Raw genomic sequence first — 23,453 nt, 5'->3', positions numbered from 1 at the left:
GACAGCACTCAAAGTGTCTCAAAAAATAGAATTCACACAGGAAAATAGGGGTGCCCAGTTTTCTTGTTAGTAATAGATCTTATATTTCCGAACCAGAGGACAGAGTGTGGAAGAGACAAAGAAAGTGTTTTCCTACCTTAGAAAGGAGAAATTTTAAAGGGAAAACTTACCCCATTCTTGTGGTACAATAATCCACTTTCTGCATTTTCTTCATCCAAATGATTAGACTTGAAGTTAGTTTGAGTTCTTCCTAGTTTCTGGAGATTCGTTGATTATCAATCCCAGTTTTCTCTTTTGAATATTCATCCTTTATGTGTCTCTAAATGGGTTTGAAAAGAAAATTGCAAGGTCTATTGAGAAATGACTGTTGGCCATTTACCATTTTGAAATCCCAGCCAAAATTACTTCTACAAGTTGGGTATGTTCCCAAAAAAGTAGGCCAAATGACATTTACTTGTTGGTTATTGATATTACCAATAATCACCATCATCTTTTCTGAATATTCAGAGTATAGATGAATTTCCTGCAAGGAAACAGACTCTTAAAGGGGTCAGCATGGGATCCCTTCAGAGAATATGAACTCCACAAGTTGGATTTCTAGGGCCACTAATTTGGTCACATCTATGTAACCAAAGCTTTTGAAGACACTTCTACAAAATTCTTGCCTCTACCATGAAAAGGATGGGGTAACAAAGAGGGGTTAATATTTACTAAACAGAAAATGTCCTTGGATGTTTTCCTTTTGTTCATCGCAGAATCAAATATGGCTAAGAAGCAAGCACCAACTGAAGACCAAGTGGCTGCAACCCCCCTGGAACCCCCCGTCCCTCGGTCTTCAAGCTCGGAATCCCCCATGGTGTACCTGAAGGATGTTGTGTGCTACCTGTCCCTGCTGGAGACGGGGAGGCCTCAGGATAAGCTGGAGTGTAAGTGCTCACCCTGTCAAGGGGCTTCAGCTTTTCCCTAGAAAAAGATCTGGGGTTCTGTCCATTATTCCTAAACACACTGGAGATTGAGCTGGTATCACGGATATAGGTCCTGCCTCTTTGGGGAGGTTTCTTTGTCCTGTTACCAGCAGTGATATGAACAACTCCTAGAATCCACCCTGGGACATAGTACCAGTTGTGTATCACGTGGGAAGGGCATCTGAAACCCAGGTATTGAGAACCAGAATCTGGAAAGGGGAAGGGGTCCCATCAAGTGATCAAGACTTTCTTGCTTTGCTGGCAGGACTTCCTGAAAGCCTGTACTCAGAAAACTGCTACCTCCTCTTAATAGATTTTTTAAAGAAAGATATTCAACACCTGTCCTCCTTCCCCTGTTCCGTGCCCAGGCAACTCTTTAACTATGAGGAAATATTCTTTTCTTGAGATCTCTTCAACCTCTGTCTTGATAAGGCTTTGTCCATTTCTCTACCTATGCACCCCCCACCCCAAGATTCTTGGCCTCTAGAGAACGAGGGGGCCAGTTAATTAAAGGAGTTGAGCTCGGTTTCGTGGTGCTACTAAAGTAGGTTTTAAAAACATGTCTGCAGGAGGAGAGTAAGAGCTGGGGGCAGAAAGTTCACAGTGGCTGAAACAGCCTGCAGTCTCGTAGATGATTCAGTCCAGTGAAGGTTTCTCTGGCTTCTGTGAGCCTACAGACATACTTCTAAAAAAAATAGGAGATGATAGGACCTTGTTAAAAAATCTTTGCTTCTCTTGGGAACTTAAGTAGACAGCAAGGGAAAAAAATGTACATGTTATAGCCAAAGTCAAAATTCCAGTTAATAATAAGACTAGTCAACAGAATTTAAACATAAGCAAGGGAAGTCTGCCAAAGGTTAACTCTCGACAAAAACAAAATGAAACAGTTTGCTCATTAGCTGAGCTTAAAATCTCTCCCATAGGTTTGAATTGTTAACAATTGCAAGTCTTAAGTGCTAATTTGGTGGCAAATGTAGCAGATTTCTGTTTTCTTCTAGCTAATGTTAAAAGTGAAACATCAAATTATTTCCAGCATTTAGCTGGATTTTGAGTTTCAGGCATTGTATTTGTTAGTGACTACCAAAGAGAAGGTGACAGATTTTTTATATTAATGACTCTCCAACTGAGTCTTATAATAGCCATGCAAAGAAACGTTAGAACTTTTTATTCAGAAAATTTCAAGGATAAAAGTAGAGAGTGCAGTGAACGTCCATGGCCCCATCACCCAGTTTCAACAATTATCAACTCATGGTCAATCTTGTTGTGTTTATACCTCTCACCATTCCCTCTGCCTCAGAGTATCTTGAAGCAAATTCCAGGCATCATATAATTTTATCTGTAAATATTTCAGTATGTACCTCTAAAATCACAGACTCTTCTTCTTAAATATAACCTCAATACCATCATTACAGCTAAAGAAAATGATTCCTTTTACTATTATCAAATAGTCAGTATTCACATTTTTCCAATTATCTTAGATATTTTTAATTGTTTGAATCAGGATCCGAGTAAAATTCATACATCACTACTGGTTATTATGTCTCTTTCCTCTCTTTTAATCTTTTGGATCCCTCTCCATCTTTTGCTAATTTTTTCCTTGCAATTAATTAATTTATTTATTTATTTATTTATTTATTTTTATTTATTTTGAGATGGAGTTTTGCTCTTGTTGCCCAGGCTGGAGTGCAGTGGCGTGACCTCTGCTCACTGCAACCTCCACCTCTCAGGTTCAAGTGATTCTCCTGCCTCAGCCTCCCAAGTAGATGGGATTACAGGTGGCCGCCACTACGCCCAGCTAATTTTTGTATTTTTGGTAGATACAGGGTCTCATCATGTTGGCCAGGCTGGTCTCGAACTCCTGACCTCAGGTGATCCGCCCGCCTTGGCCTCCCAAATTGCTGGGATTATAGGCGTGAGCCATGGCGCCCGGCCTGCAATTTTTTGTTGCAGAAACTTGGTCATATAGAGTTTTCATTTTGGTTTGCTTTTTACTAAACCATATCAATTTACATCCTTCCTTAACTTTAAGGATTGAAAACAATTTAAACTTTTCTTTTTAAAAACCAAACGTATTTTTTTGGAAATAATAGCCTGAAATCCCACACCTATTGCCAATGCAATAATAACAACTCTCATCAATAAACACCTTATATTTGCTAAGTACTTTGAATGCATTCTCATTTTAACCTCACCGTAACCTAGAAGGAAGGCACAAGAAGGTTAAAAGACTTGCCCAAGGTTACACTGCTAAAATAAGGATGCTTACTCAGGAGCTTCTAGTTCTATTGTTCATGCACAATAGGACCAGAGAGAGGTCAGCGTTGGAGAGTCGCCTAGGCCCAGAGTCCTGGAATAATGCTAGCAGAAAAGGTCTGTCCTTTATGTCATTCAACCATCTGCTGGGTGAGTCGGCAGCATATGATGCATGCCTCTGATTGGGACCTTCTGAGGAATCACAAAGAATTGAAAGCCCATGACCCTACCTTTAAAGGACTTTGACTTCGACCAGCGATGCACCCCTGAAAAAAACACAAGGTGCAGAGACTTTAAAACATCTAGGAAGAAATGATGACACAAGGACAACTTAGCAGAAATAAGGGGACCGGGCTGCTACATGCCCCGAGGGGTTGTACCGCATCAGACAATGGGTGCTCCGCAGAGAAAGCAGGCATGATGAAGGGTTTTAAAGAATAGCAGGAAAGGCCGGGGAGCGCGGAGGTTCACGCCTGTAATCGCAGCGCTTTGGCAGGCCGAGGCGGGCGGATCACCTGAGGTCAGGAGTTTGAGACCAGCCTGACCAAGATGGAGAAACCCCGTCTCTACTAAAAATACAAAAATTAGCCGGGCATGGTGGCGGGCGCCTGTAACCCCAGCGACTTGGGAGGGTGAGGCAGGAGAATCGCTTGAACCCGGGAGGCGGAGGTTGCGTCGAGCCAAGATGGCGCCATTGCACTCCAGCCCGGGCGACAAAAGCGAAACTCTGTCTCAAAAAAAAAAAAAAAAAAAGAATAGCAGGAAAATGAAGAAATGCTTATCTCTGCTTCCTGCCATGCTGACTTATGAGACCACAGACAGGATCTTTGCCTTTTGGTTGAGTAAAATATAGGTTTCCAGGTCCCATAAGTAAACATGTAGTCCCTTGTCCAAATTTTTCTCCCAGATCTTCCTTATCCTGCATCACCTCCCTGCAGTTAGAACGTGACTGGAGATGTTTCTGAATAGCATATTTCCGAATGCCTTTAGAAAAAGGAAAAGATGGCTTCCGTAATAACTAGCCCATAGCATTATTGAGGATTAAGCAATGATGAGAAAGTCTATAGGACAGTACCTTGTATATGTTAAATGCCATATATAAATGTTCGTTGTAAAAGTAAAATAAAAATTAGTAACATCTGTTGAGTGCTTTCTATGTTCTAAGCCCAGTTGATTTGGCCTATCAGTTATACATTAATCTTCATAATAATCCTAGGAGAAACCAACTATTATTCTCTCCACTTTATAGATAAGGAAGCTGAGCTTAAAGAAGTTAAGTAACTTGTTGGGCACCCCCTAGAAGTGGCAGGGCAGTCCTAGGATTTAAATCTGCCTAACAACACTTTCCGTGCTCAATAGAAGAAAAATTCTGGTGCCTCTGCCCCACCCCCAGCTGGGCATTTGCTTTAGGTTGTGTTCTAGTGATGCTGAAAGGTGTTCATGCTCCCCAGGGAATCACACTCATGACCTGGACTTCATCAGCCACATAGATATTGCTTAGACAGGTCCAGAAGCCAGATGGTTCTCCTCCCTTGGCCCAGCCTCTCCGTAAGGAAGTCAGACTCTGCGCTCAGAGGGAGGGAGAGCTGGCTGCCATAACCTTCGTCACAGTGGTGACAGAACTAATCTAAACACTTGGCAGCATCAAAACTTCAGCCATCCGCGCTTCTTAGAGGACACCTCAAGGCTTACCTCTGTGTTTCTTACAGTCATGTTTCGCCTCTATGATTCAGATGAGAACGGTCTCCTGGACCAAGCGGTAAGTTCTCACTCTAAATATGGGGGAGCAGGGAGCGAGCAGAGGAAGAATCTGAAAATGTTCAGTTCTGTCTTTGTAGTAATAGCAATGTCTCGATGCAGGCTGAGGAAGTCCGACTAGGACCTCTCCACCTGCTATTTCCAAAGGGCCAGCCTTGCAGAGCGTGAATGCCAACTTACCTTTTCACTCTAGAAGCCTGGGATCATCAAATCTCAGGATGGAGGGATGCTTTAGCATGTCACCTAGTTTAACTTCCCATTCAGTTCACAAGCGCCTCCTGCAATTTCCTGCAGGAGTCATGAGGCCAAGAAGAGAGGGCGGGGGAGGCAACAAGACCAGGGGAAAAGGGCAAGAGGAAGGAGGCTGCTGGTTACTGTTGATGTGCAAGGAAGGAGGCTGCTGGTTACTGCTGATTTGAGAGGAAGGAGGCTGCTGGTCACTGCTGATGTGTGAGGAAGGAGGCTGCTGGTCACTGCTGATCTGCAAGGAAGGAGGCTGCTGGTCACTGCTGATGTGCTTTGGTGTCACCCTTGGCTGCTTCTCCTACTCCAGGGCACTAGCCTAGGAGTCTGGTTCTGTCTGCTCTAAGTACATGTTCCCATCCCGTTGCACCTGAGAAAGCTGAGACTCACCCTCACCCCTTCAGGAATAGGCAAGGATCGATCAAGGCTCATGGAGTAAAAGGAAGAATGGAAAGAGAAGAAGGCAAACAGAGTCAGACAGGCCCTGTGGTCCTGACTGTCAATGTCAGAGATAGGGCTCATTAACAGGAAGGCCCTGAGGTTGAGATGCATGGGGCTGAGTCAGACCAGAGGAAGGAAGGAAGGGAAGAAGTCCAATAGACAAACTGAATCATCCCAATTCCCTCTAAACCCCAGGATGCCTCTCTGGGATCCCTCCAGTCACATTGCAATGCTGTGGGTTGGGTCATTTGAGGAAACCTCCAGAGAATCACAGATTCTCAAGCATTTGGTCAACACATATTTACTGAGTGTCTGCTTTATGTCAGGCACTCTTCTAAGCACTGAGGGTATGGCAGTGTAGCCAACTGACAAAGTTCCATGCCCTCATGAAGCTTTCATTCTAGTCCAAGCACAGACACTAAGCAGCATAGTAAAAACATGTGTCAGGTAGGGATGGGTGCTAAGAAGAAAAATAAAGGAGAGGAAGTGTTGGAAGAAGTTGAAGCTTTAGTGAGGGTCGCCAAGGAAGGCCTCTCTAGGAGGCGGCATCTGAACAGAGGCATAAAGAAGGTGAGGGAGTAATTCTAGGGGAAGAGACTTCCAGGAGAAAGAACAGTGAGTGTGAGGGTCCTGAGGGTCCCTAGGATGTCAGAAGATTCACTCCGGGCCAGTGTGAATGGAGCAGAATGAATGAACAGATGAGATCACAGTGAGGAAGTAATAGGGGATGAGATCAGAGAAGTCATGGGATGGGGATAGGGGAGTGGGGAGTTTGCGAAGCTTATTAAACTTTACAGGTGATTAAAAGTGTTTATCTTTGGCCGGGCGAGTGACTCTTGCCTGTAATCCCAGCACTTTGGGAGGCGGGCAGATCACGAGGTCAGGAGTTCGAGCCCAGCCTGGCCAATATGGTGAAACCCCGTTTCTACTAAAAATACAAAAATTAGCCGGGCATGGTGGTGCACACCTGTAGTCCCAGCTACTCAGGAGGCTGAGGCAGGAGAATTGCTTGAACCCTGGAGGTGGAGGTTGCAGTAAGCCAAGATTGTGCCACTTACTCCAGCCTGGGCAACAGAGGGAGACTCCGTCTCAAAAAAAAAAAAAAAAAAAAAAAAAGTGTATCTTTTACTCCAGAGAAATGGAGAACCATTGACGATTTTGAGCAGAGGAGTGATGTGACTGACTTATGTTTTAACAGTATCACTGTACTCTGGGTGCAGTAGTTCAAGCCTATAATCCCAGCACTTTGGGAAACTGAGGTGGGCGGATCACCAGAGGTCAGGAGTTTGAGACCAGCTTAGCCAACATGGCAAAACCCCGTCTCTACTAAAAACACAAAAGAAATTATCTGGGTGTGGTGGCCGGTGCCTGTAGTCCCAGCTACTCAGGAGGCTGAGATGGGAGAATCACTTGAACCCAGGAGGCGGAGGTTGCCATGAGCCGAGATCACGCCACTGCACTCTAGCCTGGGTGACAGAGGGAATGCAAGCAGGGATACTGGTTAGGAGGCCATTGAAATAATCAAGGCATGAAATGGTGTAGACTTATACAGGGTAGAATCATTGCAGGTGGTAAGAAGTTGTTAAATTCCAGATACGTTTTAAAGGTAATATTGGAACACTGAAGCAAATCTCAAAAGAGTTATCTGATTCAACCTTTCACCTGGAATCCCTGGCATATGGACTCCTACCTTAAGACAGCCATTCCACTGCTGGGGGTGACTGCTGGAGAGGGCTTCCTTCTCGAACACAGGCACTCCTCTGTGTGGTGGGGAATCGTTTTCAACTCAAAACCGGCTTCCGCTCACTTTCTCCCCCAACCCAGCAGGGAGGCCAAAATAAGCCAATCCTCAACTCCTCCCTTCCCTGCATCCCTCTTCTTCCTTCTGTCCCCCGTACCTGGCCAGGACAAGTGGAGTACCTATCCCATCCAATAGGCATTCGAGTATTTGAAGGTGCTATCACATCTCCCCTAAAATCTTCTCCAGGCTAAAATTTCTCTATTCCTACACCTGTTCTCATAAGGCAGGCTTAAATATCTTTGGACAAGCTCTGGTTTGTAAATGCCATTCCTGAAATGTGGCACAGAACAGAATCCATCCCCTATGACTCTTTAAGTATCCAAATGTGGCCTGACCAGGAAGACCTCAGGGGAACTTTTTCTTTTTGAAATCTGCCAACTCTGCTTCTATTTACATAGCCCAAGACTGAGTCCAATTCTTGGTTCCTGAATTACGTTTTCTGTTTAAATCTTGGACCCAACCAGATTCACAAGCTCTTTTCTTTTGGAACTTCTGCCAAAACCTGTCCCCACCTTTGTGCCCACTTTCTTACCCTCATCTACTGGCCTATCCTGTAGTTTTGCAATGGATTGTTTTTTAATGTAAATAAAATACAATTTTTAAAAATCCCTGCTGGGTTTTAGCTTGCTATTTTGACCCAGCATTCTATCTGGCAGAGGTAACACTTTTGAACCTTGCTTCAGTCTACCAACATGTCCTCCCAAGGCAATCTTACTGTGAACATCTTAGCTGGTGCCTAAATGGTGCTAACTTTGACACCAAATGCCTCTTAAGTCTGGTATGTTTCAGTGGGGCTCTCAGAACACTGACTCATTGGCAACAAACAATTCTGTGAGGTTTTAGATGGAGCCTGGCCTCAGTACCAAAAGGCTCAGTCATCAAGTAAACATATTCCTCATGAGTTTCCTGTTCACGGACTCCTGGGGGCTGGGCTAAGGGCTGGACCATGGTAAAAACGAAACAGAGAAGATAACAAAAGGAATCAAAATAATGGTACCTGAGCTAAGACACACACAGTAACCCTCCATGCAAGAGAAACTGGCCTTGAGTTGAGAGATGGATCCCAAGTTGCTAAAGCTGGGGGATGAGTGATAAGAAGTGACAGGAGAAACCTGCCTTGGTTTGTAAGTATTCGTGGAAGCTATAATCACAAAGACGGATAAAAATAGGAGTGCTTTCTATACTTTCCAAGTTAAAGCACAGAATAAGGGAAGGAAGGTGGGTCCAGGAGGAAGTCAGTGTTTATGACCTTTTTGCATACCTCCAGCTTATGCATGCTCTGTGCTTCTCGTGAGCTTTGTTGTCGAGACAGAAATAAACTGAGCTCCTCACAAAATGCCACTTACTGCACCAGCTTCTTCTCTTGCCCTGTCCTGTCCCTCTTCCCACTGGGCTTAATTTTGACTTCAGCTCTTAATGACACATCTATGGTTGTCTCCTTTTGATATTTTCTCCCTTTGCTATTTTCTAGGAGATGGATTGCATTGTCAACCAAATGCTGCATATTGCCCAGTACCTGGAGTGGGATCCCACAGAGCTGAGGCCTGTGAGTTTCTATAAGGATGGGGTGGCTTTGGAGTGAGCTTCTAAGATGGGAGGGGGACACACTCAAGACATGAATGAGTGTTTACTCTGCAGGTGCTCCCAGACTCATCTTCTTATAGGCAGCTTCTTTGGAGTCCTGCACTTCACCTCCTACCTCTCTGATAGGAAAAATGTAGGCAGGAGGAAAACGTGTAGACATAACTGAAATAACCATGCTAATCTTTTCATCAGAACTAAAATGTTATAGCAGAAATCCATCAACCAAAGAATTTAGAGAGAACTGTAGAGATTTCTATTAGAAAGAATTGCAGAGATTTTCCTCAATCACCAGATAATATGAATTATAAGAATAATTACATTTGGGGGCTCCTATGTGTCAGGTATTTTGTTATTCACTTTACATTCATTTTCTCTAATCCCTGCTACAGTGCCACAAACACAACCATATTATTTCCATTTTTATAGATAAGCAAACCAGAGCCCACAGAGTCAGGGTGACTGGCCCAAGGCCCAAGGGCAGAGCCAGACCTGGAAGCCTGGCCTCCTCACTCCCAGTCTGCTCTATTCACACTTAACAGGAGGGGAAAGGGGTAAGACACAAACCAGATAATGCAAGACAAACAAGACAGCAGAGGCAGAAGGCAGGTAGACATGTCAATGATGAAAATGGACAATGATTGCTCTTTGGATTCCACAGATATTGAAGGAGATGCTGCAAGGGATGGACTACGACCGGGATGGCTTTGTGTCTCTACAGGAATGGGTCCACGGAGGGATGACCACCATCCCATTGCTGGTCCTCCTGGGGATGGATGACTCTGTAAGTCAACAAGCTGGAGTTCAGAGATCTCTTGCCATTCAGGAACATTGGGCTCCATGTTAATATCAACATATCACTTTGGCTTCTGCTCCAGACTGCCCAACAGAGGTGCCATGACCAGCCTCAAAGTCCTCTCTATTCACATTATTTTGTATCCATTAGTGCCTGAAGTATATTCATTTGACAGACATTTACTACATTATTACTCCTTTAAAAAATACTGTTCTGCATGCTGTGAGGGAATACAGACACATTATCTGCCTGCAAGAACCTTATACTCAACCAGGCAAAGGGCCACAAACTTCAAAGAAGAATTCTGTCTTTTCAACAAATTAGGTTTAAAAATGCTAAGAGAATTGGGGAAGGAAGGGTGAGAGGAAAGAATGAAGGGAGAGAGGAAAAAATACTGATCTGTTGTGGGGGTGGCTTCAATTAGTGGTATCTTATTTAACAATCAAAACAACCAGATAAGGTAACTATTTTTATCCCAATTTATACAGATGGAAAACTGAGGTTCTGACCCTAAGGAACAAAAGGAGGAGTGACGATTTGTCTCTGATACCAAAGATATTGCACTTTGTAATATCCCACACATGAGAGTTAGGCCAGTGGAAAGAAACCTAGGAAGGTGTTGACTTGTCCCTGAAGAATGCATGAGATTTTGATGTCCCATTCTTGAGAATAAAGAACAGGTGGCTTTAAAGACCTAGAGAGAGTTTATGGCTTGGAGAACAGCTTGATTAAAAACACAACTGAAAGAAAGTTCTGGATGTGTTAGGCAAATCTCCCATTTTATCAGAGTAGGGCATATGTGTAAAGGCTTAATGTGAAACTGATGGTAATATATACCTTCATCTGACCCAGTTACTGTATTCTCTACCTATTTACCAAGTGAACTCACTTCCATACATGAGGTAGAGAAGACTGAAACTAGTAGAAGCACAAACGGTGACATTAAGCGTTTACTAGTCACACCGGTTGTGTGACAACACTACTTGGAGATTACAGATCTCAAAGATTACACTTTTTTGAGACTGTTCCATCAGAGAGGAACACAGCAGCAAGTGCAGCTGGGTGAGCCTCTAGCTGACCAAGTTGCCTATAATATCTTCGTTTCATAGCTCTGCAATTCAGGACTAAAGCTGAGCCCCCATTTCTGAAACTCAAGAACTAAGAATCTTGCAGTCATTTCATAGCATGTCCAGTGCTTTCCAAGCGCTAAGGAGAAATCAAGGAACCAGGATCTACGTGACCCCCTTCTTATTCCTTACAATCCTAGAAAGTCAAGCTGGAAAAGATCTTTGTGGTCCCTGGTTGATCCTCTTTGTTTTACACACTGAGACCCAGAGAGGTGAAGGAACTTGCCCAAGGACATCCACCAAACTAGCACCAGAGATCATCCCCCTTACTCAGTCACATCACGCCTCTCACCCAATGATCCCTTGCCAAGAACCTTTATGTACAAGAACCCATGTGACCCAGGAACTGGAAGGGCTCAGATAAGTTAGATATGCTTTCTGCTGACTTTACTCACTTAAGATTATACTGAAATCAAAATGGAAGTTCTGCTCGGGTGCTGTTCCAAAACACCATTTTTTTTCTCATTTAGAGAATAAAGATGGGACATTTTAGTTACAGGGAACCAATTTCCATTTTCTATCCTGCTTTGGGCTTGCTGAGGTTCAAAATACCACCAACTCTTTGCATGGAAAAGACCCTCTGTTTTGTGGCAGGAGGAAGGAGAGCCCATCTACTTCCTCAGCATTCTCCCCAGTGTCTCCCATAAATGCCAGATCAGCCTTGTAGAAAACTCTCATTTATATCAGGAAAGTGGCCAGTGCACGTTTAGTTTTATTAATCAAGAGTTTTATGCACTTATTTTTAAACATGTACTTTAAAAGTTTTTAACACTTACTATTTGGGGTTTTGGAGAAAGCCCCCATCAATGTCTTAAAAGTCCATTGCTTCTTGGGCTTTTTCAAAACCCACATACAACCACTGAAAAGTCTGGGGAATCACTGAATGGGATATTTGCAAAACAGACTCTCTCCCAGGAAAATCGTAGCAGCAGCATCAAACCTGGTGAGCACAAGGAAGGCTACGCCCACGTTCTGCAGCCACCATCATATGGAAAGGAAAGAGCCACATGATGGTGCTATAACCCAAGCAGAAACATTACTTTATCCCAAGTCACCGTCCATGCACTTCTTATATCCATAAAAATTGTAGCTGAGAAAGGGAGATGAGCTAACTGACTTAGCTACTAGAGGTGTTTTCAGATATATTGACAGTCCTTTGGGCTACGTGAAGAAGTCTGCTGAAGAGTGCTATCATTTTCCTTCTACCTATACAGGAAAACCCTGGCTTGTGAGGTAGAGGAGAGGGATGGAAAGAGCATGGGCTCTGGCCAGCAAAAGACCCAAGTTTGACTACTCATTCAGTCCCTCATTATCTGTGTGGGCTTGGGCTAGTTACAGAACATCTCCAAATCTCTGTTTCTCACTTCTAGAATGGGAACAAATCTACCTCCTTCCACATTAACAAACACTTTTTAGGTTATTTTATGTCTCCCAGCATCTGGAATGGAATAAGAACTTAATGAAAGTTTGAATTTACAATGTGTCAGGCATTGAACTAGAAGCTTTACTTACATGATGTCATTTAATTCTTACAAAAATCCCTTGAGGTAGATGTTGGTCAAACAAATAAATGAATGAATCAGTCTTTTGATGAATCATTATCAGTTTGTGAATGCGTTTACTAAAGTGGAGACCATTAGATAAGAGGGTTTTAATTCTATAAAACTCATGTCCTGGAAGAAGCAGGGTTTGAGGTAATGAGAAGAAAATAGCTTCTCTGGCCCAGAGGAGGAAGCCAGCAGTTGGTAAAGAATGTGAGCTCCTCTGGAGATCATAACAGAAGCCTGGGCACAGGCCGAGGTCTGGTTGCAGTGACCAGCCCAAATGCATACACACCCCCAGAAGTAAGAATTACATTTGAGTCCCGCACATTGGACACTACGTCCATGACCATCGATCCTCATCACCTTACTGTAGCTTTTACTGATCATAAAAGCAGCCCAGGAGTGTTACTCTTGTAATGGAGCCTATGAGAAAGGTTCAGGGATAGCACATGCAGGAGGGACATTCCTCAAGCTGTGCTGTGTTCCCCTGGGATGGGATGTGGGAGATGTGGGTGTGACTGCGTGAGGCTTGGTGTACCTAGTAGATGCAGATGATTTCACTTCTGAACAAAGTCAGGAGGAGATGGTCTAACCCTTTCTCTGTCTGTCTTTTTACTATTTTTTCTGTGTACCGAAAGTTGATAGGAGAAATACATTGTTTTTACTAAACTCTTTCATCTTGATTATCACACTAGTACATGCACACCGTAAAAAATTTGGAACACACAGCAGAAAGTAGAAATCAGAGAATACAATAAATCCATATTGCTACCAGCTATAGCCAACCTGTTAACAGGTTAGTGAAATTACTTCCCATCAAAGATCTATCATATAAAACTGAAATCATAACATATCATCGAAATGGCATTCTGTGTTTTCACTTAGCATTGTATCATGAGCACATTCCCATGCCATTAGATAGTCTTATAAATATCTTTTTGATTGCCACCTAACATTACATCAGATGGATGTACTACAATTAGCCTTTTGGTAATTTTGAGACCTTTAGGATATTTCCAGCTTTTCATTATTTTAAATAATGCTGGGTTAAGCATCTGGCAGGGCACGAAAAGGCTCATCTGCCTTTTAAAAATTATTTCTTTAGGATAAAGTCGAAGAGGAGAGATTGGTAAGTCAAAGGTTGTAAACATTTAAAGGAGATAGATGATAGATAGATAGATAAATAGATAGATAGATAATAGATAGGTAGATAGATAGATAGATAGATAGATAGATAGATAGATGATAGATAGATAGATCAGATTGTTGTTCAGTTTATGCTTCTGCCAGCCATGCGAGAGAGGGTTTATTTTATCCCACATACACGTACTTCCATTCAGATGTTTCTTGCTTTTAATATTTGCTAATTTTTAAAACACACACAAAAAAATTTTGTTTTTATTTGTATTTAAAACAGTAAAAAATATCAATAACTCATCTTCTAAATATTAAAAAAGAGTCTTATTTAGGAAAAGGAAGAACATGCAAGAGGCACCCCCTGGCTTCCTCCATCTCAGGGCGGCCAGCTCGGGGTCTCACCTCCTATTACCCCTGCAGGGCTCCAAGGGGGATGGGCGGCACGCCTGGACCATGAAGCACTTCAAGAAACCAACCTACTGCAACTTCTGCCATATCATGCTCATGGGCGTCCGCAAGCAAGGCCTGTGCTGCACTTGTGAGTAAATTTCCTTCAAACCTCTTTCCCCCAGGCACTATCTTGCTCTGCGCATGGTTGGCTGATCCATTGCAGAGAAAATGTTGGTATTTCTGCTTCCCAGCTTGAGGGACCACCCATATTGTTCCAACAGAAGGAATAAAGCGAGGCTTTCATGTCCTGTTTTTACTCTACCCAAGTCCAACGGACAGGTCTTGGACTATTTATTATTGGAGGCTTTTTATGAGCCACTGAACCCCTAGAAGAAATTATTAAAGTCCACAAATAATTTAAAATTTCTCATACTACTTTTAGTTGGGTTTTCTAGTCAATATTTATTCTGGGTATGTTCAGAGGAAACTTATTTTTAAAAAATTAATAAGCATTTGGGGCCAAATACGGTGGCTCACACCTGAAATCCCAGCACTTTGGGAGGCAGAAGCAGGCGGATTGCTTGAGGCCAGTAGTTTGAGACCGGCCCTGCCAACATGGAGAAACCTGTCCCTACTAAAAATACTAAGGTGCTGGAAAGGATGTGGAGAAATAGGAACACTTTTACACTGTTGGTGGGACTGTAAACTAGTTCAACCATTGTGGAAGACAGTGTGGCGATTCGTCAGGGATCTAGAACTAGAAATACCATTTGACTCAGCCATCCCATTACTGGGTATATACCCAAAGGATTATAAATCATGCTGCTATAAAGACACATGCACACATATGTTTATTGTGGCACTATTCACAATACCAAAGACTTGGAACCAACCCAAATGTCCATCAATGATAGACTGGATTAAGAAAATGTGGCACATATACACCATGGAATACTATGCAGCCATAAAAAAGGATGAGTTCACGTCCTTTGTAGGGACATGGATGAAGCTGGAAACCATCATTCTGAGCAAACTATTGCAAGATCATAAAACCAAACACTGCATGTTCTCACTCACAGGTGGAAATTTAACAAAGAGAACACTTGGACACAGAGTGGGGAACATCACACAGTGGGGCCTGTCGTGGGGTGGGGAGAGGGGGGAGGGGTAGCATTAGGAGATATACCTAATGTAAATGACGAGTTAATGGGTGTAGCACACCAACGTGGCACACGTATACATATGTAACAAACCTGCACGTTGTGCACATGTACCCTAAAACTTAATGTATAATAAAAAATAAAAATACTAAAAAAAAATTAGCTGGGCATGGTGGCGTGCATCTGTAATCCCAACTACTCAGGAGGCTGAGGTGGGAGGATCACTCAAGCCCAGGAGGCAGAGGTTGCGGTGAGCTGAGATCGCACCACCACACTCCAGCTTGGATGACAGAGTGAAACCCTGTCTCAAAAACAAAAAACAAACAAACAAAAAAGCATTTTACATTCTGCAAATGCAATGGGAATTAAAACTCTACAGTTGTTTCACTTTTTAATTCCTTTAGTAAAGTCAGAGTGGAAAGGTGGAAAAAACTACAAGTGGTAGAGGAAAAAGCAGAGAGGAAGGCTGGAAAGGTAGACAGGAAAAAGAAATGGGGGAAAAGAGTGATAAGGAGTAGGAAAGAAGGGGACACAGGGAGCAGGAGGAGAAGGCAGAGGGGCTGCAGCAAGAAGGCATGGCAGGCACCAGAGTATGTGGGTGCACAGAGCCCTGCCGCCTGCCCCATGATGTGGACAGCAACACTCATCCTGAACCCACCAGACACTGGGGAGCTGCTGCTGCAGGGAGGCCCCTTGGCTGTACTCCAGGCTGAAGTGCTTTATCCAACACGCACCTGTGAATTAGGCAGCAAGTGACCTCAGCCATAAAAGTCGCCTTCGCAGAGCTGGGCCCACTGTCCACAAAGACCAAGCATCAACGGGCTAAAGAAGGGGTCCACCAGGCCTGGCGCGGTGATTCACACCTGTAATCCCAGCACTTTGGGAGGCCAAGATGGGCAGATCACAATGTCCGGAGCTCAAGATCATCCTGGCCAACATGGTGAAACCCCATCCCTACTAAAAATACAAAAATTAGCTGGGCATGGTGGCACGTGCCTGTAATCCCAGCTACTCGGGAGGCTGAGGCAGGAAAATCACTTGAACCCGGGAGTCGGACGTTGCAGTGAGCCGAGATCTCATCACTGCACTCCAGCCTGGTGAGAGGGTGAGATTCTATCTCAAAAAAAAAAAAAAAAGAAAAAAGAAGGGGTGCAACAGTCTCCCCAGTGCCAGTTCAAACCTAGCTCTTACCCACATTTTATAGATCAATCTCATTCCCATTATGTTCTAGGCCTGTGGGCCTCTGCTGTATACATAATGGTAGTAAAAACAACAGCAATAATGTGTGGAATAGCTACTCTGACCCAGACACATGATGCTTTACACAAACTATCTCATGTACTGCTGCAACATCCCTGCAAAGAGAAAGAGAGGCTGTTTTCTTCCCTTTTTACAGGAAACCCTGAATTTCAGAGAGGTAAAACAATTTACCCAAGGTCATGTGGATTGTCACGGGGGCCTGCCTAGCCTTCAAAAGCCCTGGCCTTGGCCAGGTGCGGTGGCTTACGCCAGCACTTAGGGAGGCTGAGGCGGGCGGATCACCTGAGGTCAGGAGTTCGAGACCAGCCTGGCTAACATGGTGAAACCCCCATTTCTACTAAAAATACAAAAAATTAGCCGGGCGTGGTGGTGTGCGCCTGTAACACCTGTAATCCCAGCTACTTGGGAAGCTGAGGCAGGAGAATCACTTGAACCCGAGAGGCAGAGGTTGCAGTGAGCCGAGATCATGCCATTGCACTCCAGCTTGGGTAACAAGAGCGAAACACCATCTCAAAAAAAAAAAAAAAAAAAAAAAAGCCCTGGCCTTTCTATCCATTTTCCAATGTCCCGGGCATGCAATACAGTGGCACTGGCATAGCCAGAAGGATGATGTCACACACTCCCCTTCAGCAAAAGGCGCCTTTCTGGGGATGTGTTCCTGCTGCGTTCACTGCCTGCAGAAGAAGGCAGTGAGGCAGGTGGAGGTGCAGCCGCAGCAGATAAGCAGGGACTCTGTCCTCCAAGAACAATTAGAGACTGTTTTGAATTTCCATTAGGCAAGACCAGCCCCACGTGTCCCCTGCCCCTCATCAGCCACCCAAAGGGAGGTACAGGCCTTGGCTAGGGTGGGAGGGTGGCTAGGCCTCTCCTACGTGGCCATTCACAAGCACCTGCCTTGATTTTTTTTCTTTTCAGACTGTAAATACACTGTCCACGAACGCTGTGTGTCCAAAAACATTCCTGGTTGTGTCAAAACGTACTCAAAAGCCAAAAGGAGCGGTGAGGTTGGTGACATCTACTGCCTTGTTCTACTGCATGCCTCATCCAGGAAACATGTCCATCAACATGGATTCCTGGGCAGGAAGGGGAACTGGGAGCTTCATCCAGTCCCTTCTCTGCCTTGAGGACCACCTGTAAACCATCCCGTTCATCCATCCATCCATTCAGCACCTTCCTGGTGCCCACTATGTGCCAGGCTCCATGCTAGGGGTACAAAGGTTGTAAGAGATGCTCCTCAGCCTGCTCAAGAACTATGCTGTCTAGAGGGAGAGACGGGCATGTAAGCAAAGAACAGAATAGTGAGATGTGTGCTACAATAACACAGCTGTGTAGAAGGTACAGTGGAAGCACAGGGCAAGTTGCACAAAGGAGCTGGCATTGCAGTTGTGTCTTGAACACAAATTGGGAGGACTTCATGAGGCATCGAGGAGGACCAGACTCTCTAGGCAGAGGAAGCCTCATGTGTAAAGGCATGAGACGTGGCTTATTCCGGGATCCATACTTAGTTTGGCGTAGCTGGGGCAGAGGATGCTTCAAGGGAAGTGGCAGGAGATGCACTCAGAAAGTGGTGAGATCTGGCCTGAAGCAGGTCTTGTGAGGCCAGCTGAGTGAGAAAGGTGTTTTCTGTGCAGCTGGGGGCCACTGAAGAGCTTCAAGCACATAAAGATGTGATTAAGTTTGTGAATTAGGTTAATAGCTCTGAGTGTGATGTGGGAGAGAAATCGGGGGAGGAAAACTCTTCCAATACTTGAGGCAAAAGGCAGTACTGCGCTGAGGGCCCGACTGGGGTGGGATCCACACTCACTGCTCTAGGATGGTCCTGTGCTGAGGGTCTCCCAGGCCATGCCGGTTATTGGGTATTTAGACTGTCGCACTGGCTAAAGGAGAGAAAATGAAGGGAGAGCTTGAGAGGTAATTTGGAAGTACTAGGACCAGGACGTGGTGATGGGGATGCGGAGGATGAGAGAAGGGAAAAGGTAGGGAATGGCTCCCAGGTTTCTAACTCGGCCATTGGGTGATGCCATTCTCCAAGTCTGGAAATAGACTTACCTTAAAATTAGCAGGGGAAGGGCACTTTGCCTTCCTGAAAAGGGAAGATTACACGGAGGAGTGTGAGTCAGGAGACAGCCGTGAGAGTGGTACCCAGCCCTCCTGCAGAAGGACTCCTGGGATAGAAAGGCACCTCCTAGGATTTGTGTGCATGCCCCGTGGACACTGCATGGTCTCTCATCCACGCCTTCTGCACCACCCCATGCACACCCTGCTCCATGTTCATGCCTTTCACCGGGACACACGGTGTACCTGCTGGACGCAGGCCCTAAGCCTGCACTCTGGCCACCTGTCACACAGAGAACAGAGTGAGGCCAATGAGGGGCCGGCAGGGCACACTCACAAACTTCTCAGCCTGCAGGAGCAACCCGGTCTTTCATCATCTCCTCAGATCCCAAAGAGAATGGGTAAGGCAATGTGGTGTTGGGGAAGCAGCCTTGGACTTGGGGTCAAAAGACCTGGCTAGGAAACCCTACTTGGCCGCTTACCAGCCTTGGAACCTAGGGCCAGTCACTTAACCTCTCTGAAACTTTCATTTTTTCCTCTGCAGAATGGAAATAATAATCTCAGAGCAAATTCAATTGTGGCCATGTAGATGACAGATTAATTAGCAAACCGAGTTCTTTACACCCTCAGAAGTGCAAGGCACAAGGTGATAAGCTACCAACCAAATGTGACACATCTTCTGGAGAAATAATTTTGCCAAAAACATTCTTAGGGGAGGCCTTAAGCAACTTAATTGCTAAGAAATTTAAAACATTTATTTTTAGACCAAGTGCAGTCACTCACGCCTGTAATCCCAGAACTTTAGGAGGCTGAGGAGGGCCAATAGCTTGAGTTCAGGAGTTTGAGACCAGCTGGCGCAACATGGTGAGATCCTGTCTTTACAAAAAGAAAATACAAAAATTAGCCTGGTGTGGTGGCATGTGCCTGTAGTCCCAGCTACTCGGGCGGCTGGGCTGGGAGGATCACTTGAACCTGGAGGATCGAGGCTGCAGTGAGTTGTGATCATGCCACTGCACTCCGGCCTGGGCAACAGAGTGAGACTGTCTCAAAAAAACACATTTATTCTTATTTAATAGAAACCTGGACAGAATCATGCAAATATTTCATGGATTTTTAATACTGCGCTTGTGGTTAGGCACTCCAGGGTATGTCCCCCGCCTTCTTCCAGAGTCCATATCCACTTCCTTCTGTTATTTGGGGTACCATGGTGAAAATTTTTGAGTGAGAATTTTGGTGAGAATTCCAGAGGGAGAGAACTGAGGGCTCAGCCTCCCGGACAGTGGGGCTACTAGCCAGCTGCTATTGCTTTAGCCACACTGACACACACACACAAAGACGTTCCTACTTTTCTCACCTGTTTCCAAGTGCCTAGCCTGCCCTGGTGGTATTTCCTGGTCATGGAGCAGATACAACCAGCTCCCCAGGAAACAGGTGTGAAAAGCACCAATGGACCCTCACTAATTTCTTTGGACTTTTCTCTAACTTCCTTCTAGAGTGCTTTTTAGTCTCGGCTTCACGTTATAATCACCCAGAGTGCTTTAAAACATATTAATCATGTGCCCCACCCTCAAAGACTCTAATTTATTTGGGCTGGAGTGTCGGCTGGGCATTAGGACTTCTAAAAGCTCCCCCAGGTGCTTCTAATGGGCAGCTAAAACTGAGGAAGGAGAAGGGCGTTACCCAATTGTGGGTACCCCCAAAGGGCCAGGACTGTACCAGGGAGGCCCTTCCAAACATGCTATCTCATTGCATTGCCCCAGTAACCCCAGAGGTGGGACTTCTTATACCAATTCCCACAGGTCAGGGACCTGAGACTCAGAGAGGTCTAAGAACTGGCCAAAGGCCACCACTTCAAAGGGACTCCAGCCAGTTTTGTCTGTGGCCCACCCAAGCCCTCCAGAGTTCCTCTGCACCACGCTGCCTTCCAGAAGAGGGCACATACAAACACATCACTCTGCAAGGAGTTCTGCAAGACAAACAGATGGACTGCCAGACAAGATGCTGCTTAGAGGCCTGCCTGCCAGGGCGATTGAGCTGTTCAAAATGTGGCAAAGCGAGCTTTTAATCTACTTTGATTCGCATAATGGCGGTTAGGCAGGGAGGAACCACATCGTGCCATTAGGCAAGCTACCCAACATCCAATAAGCATCTTCTAAATAGGAATCAGTCCCTCTGGCTCCCCCGCATCCCCTCCCAGATCCTTCTCCTCCAGCCCAGGGCCCTGGGGACATGGTTCTGCCGTTTTCCCTGGCATCGTTCGCTTCCCTCCCGCAGGTGATGCAGCACGCATGGGTGGAAGGGAACTCCTCCGTCAAGTGTGACCGGTGCCACAAAAGTATCAAGTGCTACCAGAGTGTCACCGCGCGGCACTGCGTGTGGTGCCGGATGACGGTGGGTTGGCGCCCAGGGCGGCCCTGCTTCTTTTCAATGTTTTTTTGCCTAAGCTGCAGCCCAGGAGCAGTGAACATCCGGCCAGAGGGCACGAGCAAAGCCAGGGGAGCGAGGCTAAGAGGACCCCACAGCGCCTATTCAATGCCCTCAGCCTAACGATGCTCCAGTGAATTACCAAGCTGCCCAGAGAGAGGGCACCCCCAAACCAGGGGAGTGAGGACTGCTGAAGAAGAAGCTGGCCAGTCCACTGTCTGTGTGGCCTGGCAGCTGGGATCAGCAGGCCCAACTATGAACTTCTTTTACCTGGGTGTCACCTAGGTCCGGGGACACTGACAGAGTGGGAGAAAAATTGGACAACAGGAGCATCATAGGAGGGGGTGCCTGCCCTGAAGGCACATTCCTCAGAGCAGCCCCACTGCCTGGGCCAAAGGTTTGGACTTGCTGCCACCAGCCACAGCACATGCTAGAGTCCACAGCCCCACTAGACACCCAGAGTGCCACTGGCTGCCACTGAGCTGGCCAACCTGCCTGTCAAAACTCACTGCCAGCTCTTGTCCTTCTCCCCAGGTATCAGCCTCAAAATGTAGGTTTCTCCAAACCAGACTGCAGAACTCTCAAAATACAAAGGTTGAACCACAAGGTTTACTCTCAGCCATCCATGAGTTTGTTCGTCAAGATCTCCCTCCTCCCAGAGTCTCAGGGCCTGGAGAGCACATATCTAAGGGGGCTCTGGAATCAACACGGGGTGCCACACTGAAGGGTCACAGGCCGGCTCATGACTGTGTCACTTCAGTAGCCATGAGCGGCTCTTGGCCTCTTTGCTCGGCCCACGGCAGACTTTGCACCCTTAACCACACACACACACGCGCGTATGCACACACACACACACACGGCAGTACTGTCAAAGCCAGCAGTGCATCAGGATTTGGGGGAGCACTAGACAGCTCACCTCTCCCCCAAACCTCTCCACCTTCATGTTTGATGTTTCTTTGCTCACTTTCACTCACTCTCTTTTTCATTTCTCCCCCTAGTTTCACCGCAAATGTGAATTATCAACGTTGTGTGACGGTGGGGAACTCAGAGACCACATCTTGCTGCCCACCTCCATATGCCCCATCACCCGGGTAAGTGCTCCTGCCCCGGGGAGGGCTGTAGCTTCTCCGGGTTCTGGTTTCAGATGTAGGCAGCTTTCAGACATTCACATCCCTCCCAGGGCTTCCCTGACAACTCTTTGGGTTTGTGTTTTCTTTTCTTTCTTTTTTTGCTGTTATTTTAGGTTAGAGAGTAGACGGGAGGATTTGTTACACAGGCAGACACGTCTCGCGGGAGTTTGTTGTGCAGATTATTTTATCACCTGGGTTTTTAGCCCAGTGCCCAGTCGTTAATCTTTTCTGCTCCTCTCTGTCGGGTTTGTGCTTTCAGTATGTGCTTGAGAGAGGTCAGCGCTGCACAGATCAGATTTTGAGAGAAAACTTCTCTGACTAAACTGTTTCCAATTGCTGGCCACCCCGAATGCCCTGAAATGACCCATCAAGGAAAGCACATTTGTTCTAAGCTTTTTGCAGGCAAAGCACAGCACAAGGAACCTCAGTCACCACCTATGCATGGCCAGGCTCCCAACCTCCCTCATCTCTGTCAATCTCCCTGCCACCTCCAAACCCTATCTCCCTCTACCTCCTGAGTTTCCACTTGGGTGTCTCAGCCTGATTTGGAAATGAAAGCGCAAAATTAAGCTCCTTTACCCCCACCTGACACGTTGTCGCCTGTGTTGAAGACCCCTCTTTCAAACAAGCATCAAACACTTAACTTTGCCATCTTCCCATCTGAAAAATGTTGCAAGTCCCACCCATTCCTCACATCTCACTCTGGACTTGACCGGTTACTTCTTTCTCATTAAAAATCTGAGAAAAAGGCCGGCCACAGTGGCTCATGCCTGTAATCCCAGAACTTTGGGAGGCTGAGGCAGGCAGATCACCTGCGGTCAGGAGTTTTAGATCAGCCTGGCCACATGGTGAAACCCCATCTCTACTAAAAATACAAAAATTAGCCAGGCGTGGTAGTGGGCACCTGTAATCCCAGCTACTGGGGAGGCTGAGGCAGGATAATTGCTTGAACCTGGGAGGTGGAGGTTGCAGTGAGCCAAGATCACACCACTGCACTCCAGCCTGGGTGACAGAGTGAGACTCTGTCTCAAAAATAAAAATAAAAAACCCTGAAAAATACCAACACATTGGAAAATCATTTAGCAATATGTACTGTATTGGAAATATACAAACTCCATAACCCAACAATTCTCCTCCAGTGCATCTACCTGGAAAAGACAAGCGTTTATTCCACCAAAAGACATGCACAAGAAGGCTCATAGCAGCTTTATTCATAACAGTTAAAAACTGGAAACAAGCTAAATGACCATTAACAGGAGAATAGATGAATAAATTGAGGCATATTGGCGTCTGGCATTCATAGCATGGGAAACTACATTGCAATGGAAAAGAACAAACTATGCATAGGGTAAAAACATGGAGAATCTCAAAAACATAATGCTGAACCA

General features: G+C 45.5%; 1 protein-coding gene across 5 annotated transcripts in view; it reads left to right on the top strand.

Annotated features, from left to right (window-relative positions):
- Positions 1-23,453, top strand: part of DGKG (diacylglycerol kinase gamma) — a 211,493-nt gene that overhangs the window by 71,000 nt on the left and 117,040 nt on the right. For 3 of the 5 annotated variants that reach the window (XM_054482405.2, XM_054482404.2, XM_054482403.2), the window contains exons 6-13: positions 756-926; positions 4,928-4,977; positions 8,933-9,007; positions 9,704-9,826; positions 14,067-14,184; positions 17,372-17,460; positions 20,786-20,902; positions 21,934-22,026. In XM_054482405.2, the coding sequence (XP_054338380.1) occupies positions 756-926; positions 4,928-4,977; positions 8,933-9,007; positions 9,704-9,826; positions 14,067-14,184; positions 17,372-17,460; positions 20,786-20,902; positions 21,934-22,026 (836 nt within the window). The remainder of the gene's footprint in view (positions 1-755; positions 927-4,927; positions 4,978-8,932; positions 9,008-9,703; positions 9,827-14,066; positions 14,185-17,371; positions 17,461-20,785; positions 20,903-21,933; positions 22,027-23,453) is intronic. The other 2 variants (XM_054482407.2, XM_054482406.2) reach the window with 1 other exon arrangement.

Source organism: Pongo pygmaeus, chromosome 2 (genome assembly GCF_028885625.2).
Source record: "Pongo pygmaeus isolate AG05252 chromosome 2, NHGRI_mPonPyg2-v2.0_pri, whole genome shotgun sequence".
Taxonomy (NCBI): domain Eukaryota; kingdom Metazoa; phylum Chordata; class Mammalia; order Primates; family Hominidae; genus Pongo; species Pongo pygmaeus.
Note: the sequence above shows the minus strand (reverse complement) of the source record. Positions and strands in the feature narration are given on the sequence as shown.